Here is a 10000-nt window from a genome sequence, read left to right on the forward strand (position 1 = left end):
CACGTAAGAAAAAGATTAGTGACTGTAGAGGGTTGGGAGCGCAGTTGTATACTCCAGAAGGATTACTTTGAAGGGGAAATATGGTGGTTTGTGGCTTGGGTTTGAAATTCATCTTTTAGGACACCAGTCCTGGAACTTTAATGACACACCTCGTATATATATATATACGAGTATATATATATATATATATATATATATATATATATATATATATATATATATATATATATATATATATATATATATATATATATATATATATATATATATATATATATGGAAAAAAACAAAACAAAAAAACATTCTTACCATGACTCTGCAGGTATTACATGGAATTCTTCATGAAGATTCATAAAGGATCTCATGAAGTGGCACATAAACATCAGGTCCTGTGATGGGACATCCTCACATCCAGATCATGGGGAAGGGACAAGGATTTGGATGGCTTGATGGCAAGAGATAGCTGAACACACATGCTTTGGTTCATCCTTCACTCAATAATTCCCAGTGCCATTTACTGTAGGAAATGAAAGATGTGGTAAGTGAGTGTTATCTATTTCTTTCATGGGTGCAAAATCTTTGAAGTGACTTCCCTTAATTGTATAATTAGATTGTAAGGGCGCAAGAAATACCTCACAAAAATCACAAAATAGTACATGGAAGTATGCGCTGAAGTGTTGTTCAATGAAGGTGAGGAATATTAGTGAGTCAGTCTGGAATGGCGACTCCATGATTGGATAAAGATAAATAATACACTGGCATGGAGTTATATCTTCTATCAGGAAAAATTGCCTAAATGGACACTTCATGACTTTGAGCTGTGTATTCTTCCCACTTACCAGTTTTTCTTCATCCCTTTATCATATGATCACTTTCTTATCACCACCATCATTTTCATGATTATTATAATTATCATCATTCTTTATGATTCCTATTCAAAATGCATTCTTACTGTTGTTGATTATTTTTTTTAGCATCTTATAATGTATGTATATATTGACAAGTTGTTCTTTTATTCATTTTATCTCCCATCTGAAACTAAAGATTTGTCCATTATATCAGTAGTAGAAGTAGTGTTCTCATCTTGTTCGTCCAGCTTCTGATAATTCTTCATATACAGACAGTAAAAGAAAATTACGTATTCCACTTGACCAATATGGGTTGATATCCACTTCATGTGAATCTATATCCTTATTCTCACTCTCTCTCAAAGTTGAGGCACTTGGTGATGGTGAAATAGTTATACTGTGCTACCTTGACCTTGTTGAATTTGGTGGTGAGCAAATAAAGGTGGAGTGTTGCAAATAATTTTTATTTCTCCTTGCATTTATGTTTGTCCATGCATCCCTCTACTTCAATATTCACTCTTGGAAATTTGCTTGAAATCTCTTGGAAATTTGCGTTTCTTGTGCCTAGGAATATAATTCTTCTAGTTGTGAAAAAAAAAAAAAAAAATGAGTACAAAAACTTTTGTACTTATGGGAGGTAGTTTTTATAGTAGTTTGGAACAGTAAATTCTATTAATTTTGTTGAAAAGACCAGCACTCAAGAAAGTAATTAGGTAAACTTTAATCATATATATATATATATATATATATATATATATATATATATATATATATATATATATATATATATATATATATATATATATATATATATATATATATATATATATATATATATATATATATATTCTACCATAAAAAAACGGCATTATCAATTTTTGTTGCCCTTGGCCAGTGTCCCTCCTACATAAAATAAAAAGTTTCACCCAATACACTGTATGTAACTATAGCCTATCACCCACCGGTGGCGAGATAACAGTTACGTAATGTTGCGTCAGTGGATTTCGGATGTGAATTATGTGTTAACGTATAATTCTGTTAGTCTGCAATATAGACTTCCATATACATAGCAAACAATCACTATATCCTTACTTGTAGCCGTATCATAATATTATTTTCTGAACAGTGCGTGTGCTCGCGCCACCTGAATACCATGTCTTTTCCAGTCCCTCCACCGCCAATTGCTTCCCCCTACACACACACACACACCTTCAGAATTTAGGCAATAAATTCCCCTTGTAATACTTCTCCAGCACCTTGTAATTTTTAATATTTTCCTTTGAACGTGTTTTTCATTCTTTTCCTCTTCTATTCTACTTTTCCCTGGGTCAACGGGAAGGAAGTGATAAGCTAATGTGCTGGAGATGCTACGATAGAGGAGATGAGGTGGGTAATGGACTCTGTGTGGGCGGGAGGAGGAGGAGAAGGAGAAGGAGGAGGAGGAGGAGGAGGAGGAAGTTGGTGACTGGAGACTAAGGAGCAGAGAGAAAGGAGGCGGGTAGATGGAGAGAGCGGGGAAGATTATCAAAAGACGGAATGGTATAGGGAGGAAAATGAAGGGGGGAAGAGCACTGGAGAAGGAATAACGGGAGGAGCGAGGGAGGGAGGGAGGGAGGAAGAGAGTGCGAGCAGTCTGAGGACGCGTCATTTACCTCCTCCCTGAGGAAACGCACGGAGGTCACTGGGAGGCATTGAGGATCGCCATGGTGAGGTAGGTAGCGAGGGGCGGGATTGATGCCTGTGACTGAACAAAGTCTCGTGTAGAAATACGTAGCTCTCTTCACGAAACTCATAGAGGTAATTGTTCCATACAGTTTAGGGAGAAGGTAAAAAGGTTGACTTGATAATCTAACCCTTTTAAGTACGATAATGGTACATATGGTGTATAAAATTAACAGGGTTAGGTTAGGTTAGGGTTGCATAGTGTCTTGTGAGTGAAAGTTACTAATAACTATGATATAATTTGTAACTGAAGCTTTAAACTCCTAATTACTGCAACACTGTATCGGCTGACTCGGTAATTTGATTCTGTTTAGTACAAAAACGATACATGGGATGAATCAAACCAACGGAAATAATATATTAATACGATGTCTTGTGAATAAAAGTTACTGAAAATAATGACATCATTTCTAACTGGAGCTTTAAATTCCTAATTACAACATTTATATTCATGATATTTAAAGAATTTGCTACATCACTTCTCTGCTGGCCACTGTGGTGATGATGGCGGCTGTTAGGGTGGTGACAGAGGCGAGAGAGGCGGGGAGTGATGAAGGGGAGGCCAGGTACATCTACGTCAACACGGAATCACCCATGACTATCGGTAAGGCTGGCAAGGTTTGTTTTCTCCACACATCTTCCCTCACTTCATGCTGGGTTCATATTTGACAGCTCTCCACCATCCACGGCGACATGTTCGGCTGGAAATCTATTTTGTATTACTGGGAGCCGCAAATCAACGAGTAATTTCCACCAGTTTCATCCCTGTTTTTTGTGCTCTCGGTGTGTCTCGTTCACATGGAAAAGGAGGCACTAGCAACACATATAATTCTTGGGTCGCGGGAAAGTTTGTGGTGTAGTCATGATATTAAGAGAATGGTGAGGATTCGGAATTTTGTTCCAGATTTTTTTCCTATACATATACGAGTTTATTTTTTTGGGAGATGGGGAACACTGAGCCTGGCAAAGGGGAAGGTCGTTATTTATTAGTATGGAATTTCTGTTTACTTATTGTTTTGTGAAAAAAATTAACCTACTATTCTGAATAAATATAACACACACACACACACGTGGAACAATGATAAGAAAAATCCTCTGTCTCTCCACGACATTCCCCGTTTGAAAAATACAACAAAAAGCTCTCAACTGCAAAACAGACGACGCGCGCTTTCAGTTTTCACATTCCGTACAGTTCCATTCGTGTTAACGTTCCGTCGATGCAAGTCGCAATATCGCGTATTGGCCTCACACGCGACAGCTGTACATATGTAATTACTTGCTACGTGTATGTAACTTTGATGTTATTGCTTCGTCAAAAAAAAGCTTATTTTGTTGGTTGAAGGTACAAGAGACAGGATTTCCTAATTTAATTTAATTTTGCTATCGCCAAAAATTTAAAAAGTGCTATGCAATGTTTTATAGTTTGTGCAAAATTAAATAATTTCGTTAAAATGAAATAAAAAAGGAAACACAACACACGTGACATTATATTTCGTTCACTAGTATTTTAATTTACGTTTCATATCATATTCAATTAGCATTACTTGTTAATTATTTTTCCTCTTCCATCTTTCGTTCAAAATAATACAACTCTACTAGTATTTTCAACTGGATTTTTAATTATTCTTATCCCCACAACAGTGAACCAAGTTCTCTCTCTCTCTCTCTCTCTCTCTCTCCGTCATTACGGCCAGGAAGCGGGTCTGATAACGCAGATTTACTCTCGTCATTAAGATGCCGATATCTTCCTCTCGTCCATTTTAAACCACGGCAATTGTGTGGCTTTGCGTTTTTTTTTTTCTGGTTGTTAGAAACGATTAGTCTGACTGGCAGCTATATGCCTGTCTGTGTGTTTGCTTGTGTCTGTGTTGCACCACTCGTTTGTTTCCTTCACTGTTTCATTCATGGCAAATGTTTTTTTTTTTTTTCCCTACTGTATATTAATGGATTGTCATCGTATTTACCTGCTTTACTATTCTTCTTCTTCTTCTTCTTATTATTATTATTAATGAAGATTTATATTTTACAGGAATTTCAAGTTTGGATTACCTATTTTGATGTCCATTTGTCTTGCTGTATATTTATCCCAGTCCTGTTATTTCTTCAAAAACGATCACATTTCACAACGCTGCGGTGCTATTTACCTTAGGAAGAGATTATCAAGGAAGTTTTGTTTTGCTTAGCAATGTAATATGCAGGGTATAATCGTGGTCAGAAGTCGAATAATCTGTCTTAATCATTCCATTGTGTTTTGCGTTATTACCCAATATTTAGCCTTCTAATTTCTGGAGTCTACCACTTGTCAAGTTTTATAAGGATACTTTCAGCAGATCAGAGGACTTGAGTTTGAGAGAAAATATTCATGACGGATTAAAAGACACCAGCACATTCAGAGACTGTTGGCCGAGACTGTACTTCCATTATTACACTTACGAGTCTCTGAAGTGCTACGTAAAATTTACTACACGACGAGTTCTTAAGCTGTTTAACAATGTGGGCTTAACCCGTATCCTTAAGGACTCGTATCATGAAACGCCTGGGATCTCAAAAGGATAATTTTCAAAGGCCATAGAGATACCTCACGATCTCATGGATGTTGTTTCACCAGCGATAATACCTATTGTTTATTACCAGAATCGTGAATATATCCTTGAAAAAACTCCAATCAATTTCACTATGCACTAGAAATGTGAACATATCCTTAAGAACTCACTCCAAGAACTTCCACTAAACTAGAATCGCTAACACACCCTTGAAAAAAAAAAAATTCCAATAACTTTTACTACAACGTCTTAAAAGTCGAGATAAGACATTGACATGTTTTGGAATTCCTGTACAACGATCACGCCAGCACCCAAACTCACACCAAAGCCTACGCCCACGCCCACACCCACGGACATCTTCCTTTCTCACCAGCTGTGCTCCTCAACGTGCCTCTCTCCCTGGCCCTGCCCATCGTCGCCCGCCACGAACACTACCACAGCAGCTACGAAGGGCGCCGCCTCTCACCGCCCCTCCCTGAGAGCAACAGCTCACAACATCACTACGAATACTCTTCCCATGACGGAGATAACCTTCTTCATGATGATCCTCACTACTTTACAGAGACGTCTAGGCTGGCGTCATATTTTATCTATTTGAAGGTAAGGTAAAGGTTTAGGTGAATGTTACTACTGCTGCTGCTGTTGCTACTACCACCACCACCACTACTACTACTACTACTACTACTACTACTACTGTTACTACTACTACTATTACTACTACTACTACTACTATAATCATGAAAACACATTTGAACACACGAATGATTAGTATAATTGCATAGTGGAAGATAAGATAGAGGTTTGTTTGGCGACTACTACTACTACTACTACTTTAATCACTAAAAGAATGAAAACATACTTGAATACCCGAATAATCAGCACCACTGCGCTCTGCTTCATGTTGTCCAGAGAGGGTGAAGGTGTTAAGAATATGATCTTTGGTCTTGTTCAAACTCATTAATTAATACAGTTCTTTTTTCATCTTATTTTCTCTGGGATACGTTGATTCAACACTCGCAAATAGGCTATAAGCACATGACAGGCTACTTTTTTTTTTTTCGTTTCAGTCGATTGAATACAAAGTGAGGTCAGATTTCGATAAGTGTCAGTCAGTCAGTCAGTCTGTATGTCTCCTACCTTCCTTCCTTCCTCTCTCTCTCTCTCTCTCTCTCTCTCTCTCTCTCTCTCTCTCTCTCTTTGATAATATGTACAGCTTCCTACCTAATTAATTTACTTGTTTTTTTTCGCTCAGGGGTTAATGATATACAGTCGGAAGACAAATAAACGATGCAAAAAGAAAATATTATACTTTATTGCATCTGAGGGATTTCTGTTATACTATCCATGCATTTATATACTTATGTATGTATGTATGTATGTATGTATGAATATATGTATGTATGTACGTATGTATGTATGTGTACTCGTATACTCTCATGTTATCAATCATCTATTCAATCCGTCAGTCAATCTACATCGATTTGTTTATCTATCTATAACATTTATTTCCACTTCTTAATCTATCTACTCGTTCCTGTATTGATAATTCTCTGTGAATAGATGTAAATCTGCATCTATCTGTTCATCTATCTATCTGTCTATCTATCCAGAGAGAGAGAGAGAGAGAGAGAGAGAGAGAGAGAGAGAGAGAGAGAGAGAGAGAGAGAGAGAGAGCATAATAATATTCAACACTCCCTACAGGTCGTGGATGCTCCCTGTCAGGAAAGACTTCTGTGTGAACTGGCCTCCGACCCTCCAGCCTTCTTTCCCGCCTCGGACATCTTTCTGAAGGAGCTGCGGTGGGTGCTCAGACCTCTACACACACACACACACACACACACACACACACACACACACACACACACACACACACACACACACACACACACTACACACACACACACTACACACAGTGTAGTGGTTAGCACGCTCGGCTCACAACCAAGGAGGCCTTGGTTGGTATCCCGGGCGCGCCGAGCCAAATGGGCGAGCCTCTTAATGTGTAGCCCCTGTTTACCTAGCAGCAAGTAGGTACGGGATGTAACCCGAGGGGATGTGACTTCGCTGTCCCGGTGTGTGGTGTGCAAGTGGTCTCAGTCCTACCCAAAGATCGGACACTATGAGCTCTTGAGCTCTTTCTGTAGGATAACGGCTGGCTGGGTGACCAGCAGACGACCGTAGGTGAACCACACACACACACACACACACACACACACACACACACACACACACACACACACACACACACACAAGCTGTCAATTTTAAGTTTACAGAATTTCAATTTGTGATTTCTCTCGCGCCATGTATGCTTTCCTTAGGTAAAGAGCCCTAACGAATATTCCATCCACAAAATTTCTTAGCATATAATTCTCCTCATACAAATGTTCGCAATGAGTAAGAGTGTTATTTTAAGATATCTTGTTTTCAAACCTCTTCTTTTGTCAGGTGCCTTTGGATTCCCTCCATACAAATATACACCGGGATTAAGAGTGCAGTTTTTACATATTTTCCTTTCATAGTCCTTCCTTAGTCAGGTGTCGTTCGCTCAAACAAAAATAAAACTAGAGTACTTTTATATTTTCCTTCAAGTGTTTTACGTTTTTCCCTTCATGTCATACTTTCCTTTCTCTTCTGACACAATCTGCCTCACCAGTCCTCAGCATGGCGATGTAGAGGAGGACGAGCACAACAGGTTCTGGCGGTACGTGAGGGCAGCTCGCGGGGGAGTGACGGAGGGTGACCCAGCTGGGTGTAGGGCGCGCCACCCTGCCTGTCCTGTGGCCATCGGAGAGGTGCTCAACATGACGGCGCTAAGAGTCTGGCAGCTCCTGGCTCAGATTGCTGACATCTCCTTCACCAACTACTGAAATACAAGACCACGACGTGAGATTTACATAAAAAGACTGCATTATCCTTAAGATCTATTACTACTACTACTACTACTAATATTACTATTATTGCTGCTACTACTACTACTATTACTACTGCTACTACTACTTCTACCACTTCTACAATTGAGAACTTTTAACAACAACAATAACAACAGCACGCATATAACATGAAAAACAATGCGAAACAAGAACAAGAACAAGAACAACAACAACAATAATAATAATAATAATAATAATAATAATAATAATAATAATAATAATAATAATAATAATAAGAAGAAGAAGAAGAACAAGAACAAGAAGAACAAAAAACAAGAACAACAACAACAACAAGAACAACAATAATAAAATAATTATGTATCCTTGACATACAGTTATGATATCTCCACAAATTGTTATAATAAAAACTCAACTGAAGTCAGATAACAATTTAAACGTAGAATACTTCGTATTGCACGCAATCGAGGAATTAACAGAAATTAGGAATGCAAGATTAGCAGGAGTTACCATGTGTGTGTAGGAGTTAAGTGTGTGTGTGTGTGTGTGTGTGTGTATCGGTGGTAAGGAGGCAGCCGTGGCTATGGTTTTCTGTACTAACACTAATGACAGGTCAGCGGTTTCTCCTAGTGTGGCCTTCATGGTGGAAGAAATAGCAATACGCAGAAGTTGAAGATGAAAAGATAATGAAAGCGAAAATAAAAATAAGTGAAAAATAAATAGATGACAGCGAAAATATAAATAAATGAGTTTATAAATTAATAAATCTAAAAAGAATCAAGTATCATTAATGAGTGTTCTACCCGTGGTGAGATGAGGGATGAATGAGTGGTTGACTGACTGGCTGACCTCTTCGCCAACACAAGACGGTCACATGGCTCCCGAGGGAGGCTCAGAAAACAGCCCAAGGTAAGTCTTTCACCTGACCACTTTCCGAGGTGTTCATATAATTGCTTTTGAGTTTCTAGTTTTCATGTCGCTGTGTCGATCGTTGTGTTTGTCAACCCTGGTTGTTGTCATAATTTACTAAAGTCATCATATATCAATTTAACTACATAAATGAAATTGTGAAAAAGTTTGCCTTTTCTATGTAGTTTCTTCGAAACGGAGAACAAACCCTTAACCTCTCTCTCTCTCTCTCTCTCTCTCTCTCTCTCTCTCTCTCTCTCTCTCTCTCTCTCTCTCTCTCTCTCTCTCTCTCTCTCTCTCTCCTCTCTCTCACTCTCTCTCTCTCTCTCTCTCTCTCTCTCTCTTACCACAAATAATAAACAGTGAACACTGACAGGCTAAACCCAGAGATAATATGTACGGGGGAGGGAGGCCGTGCAGGGATGGGAGAGATAAGAGTGAAGGGTTTGCAGGCAGAACTTGGCACAGATTGGCGCGGTGCCTTGACTTGTAGAGAAGACCTTCGTTTAATATATATATATATATATATATATATATATATATATATATATATATATATATATATATATATATATATATATATATATATATATATATATATATATATATATATATATATATATATATATATATATATATATATATATATATATATATATATATGTATCAGCGGTCTCATTCTGAAAACGTTTCCTGAAGGAGGACACACAAAGCATAAATCATGAAGAAGTAAGCGAAAGTCTTGTGCCATTTAGCATATCCAAGACTTGAATCATATCTGTTTCTGCCCACATGCAAGTTTCCAGAAAACACATTTTCTCAGCACACACTTATCTTTGCTATCTATAATGGATATCTTCGATCTATTTTTGTTAGAAAGTTAGAAAACTCCAATTATTCGAAAGATTGTGAATGAAGTTACCAATTCTGAAAATATTCCAGTACTTTCCTTACAAGAGAATGTTTTGCATGGCGTGACTCCAAACCTTATGATTACTGACACCGAAATCAAAAGTGGTTTTCATCAGTTATCGTCCCGTGACTGACAATGATACTCAAAAGAATCTCTGGGCCACGAATTTTCCTTTT

The 10000-nt window shown here is 37.9% G+C and overlaps 1 protein-coding gene and 1 long non-coding RNA gene across 4 annotated transcripts in view; one reads left to right on the top strand and one right to left on the bottom strand.

The window, feature by feature from the left end:
• The window catches only part of LOC135109286 (uncharacterized), a 191548-nt gene that overhangs the window by 4451 nt on the left and 177097 nt on the right, over positions 1-10000 (bottom strand). For 2 of the 3 annotated variants that reach the window (XR_010272650.1, XR_010272649.1), the window contains one exon: positions 7499-7977. This is a non-coding gene — a long non-coding RNA (uncharacterized LOC135109286). Of the gene's footprint in view, positions 1-309; positions 518-7498; positions 7978-10000 lie in introns of those variants that run through there. The other variant, XR_010272651.1, reaches the window with a different exon arrangement.
• On the top strand, positions 1814-8060 carry LOC135109275 (uncharacterized). Its single transcript, XM_064020563.1, has 4 exons — positions 1814-3174; positions 5487-5713; positions 6815-6912; positions 7768-8060. The coding sequence occupies exons 1-4, from the start codon at positions 3072-3074 to the stop codon at positions 7979-7981; spliced, it is 642 nt and encodes a 213-aa protein (XP_063876633.1). The 5' UTR covers positions 1814-3071; the 3' UTR covers positions 7982-8060.

This window comes from Scylla paramamosain, chromosome 2, assembly GCF_035594125.1.
Source record: "Scylla paramamosain isolate STU-SP2022 chromosome 2, ASM3559412v1, whole genome shotgun sequence".
In the NCBI taxonomy this organism is placed as follows: Eukaryota; Metazoa; Arthropoda; class Malacostraca; order Decapoda; family Portunidae; genus Scylla; species Scylla paramamosain.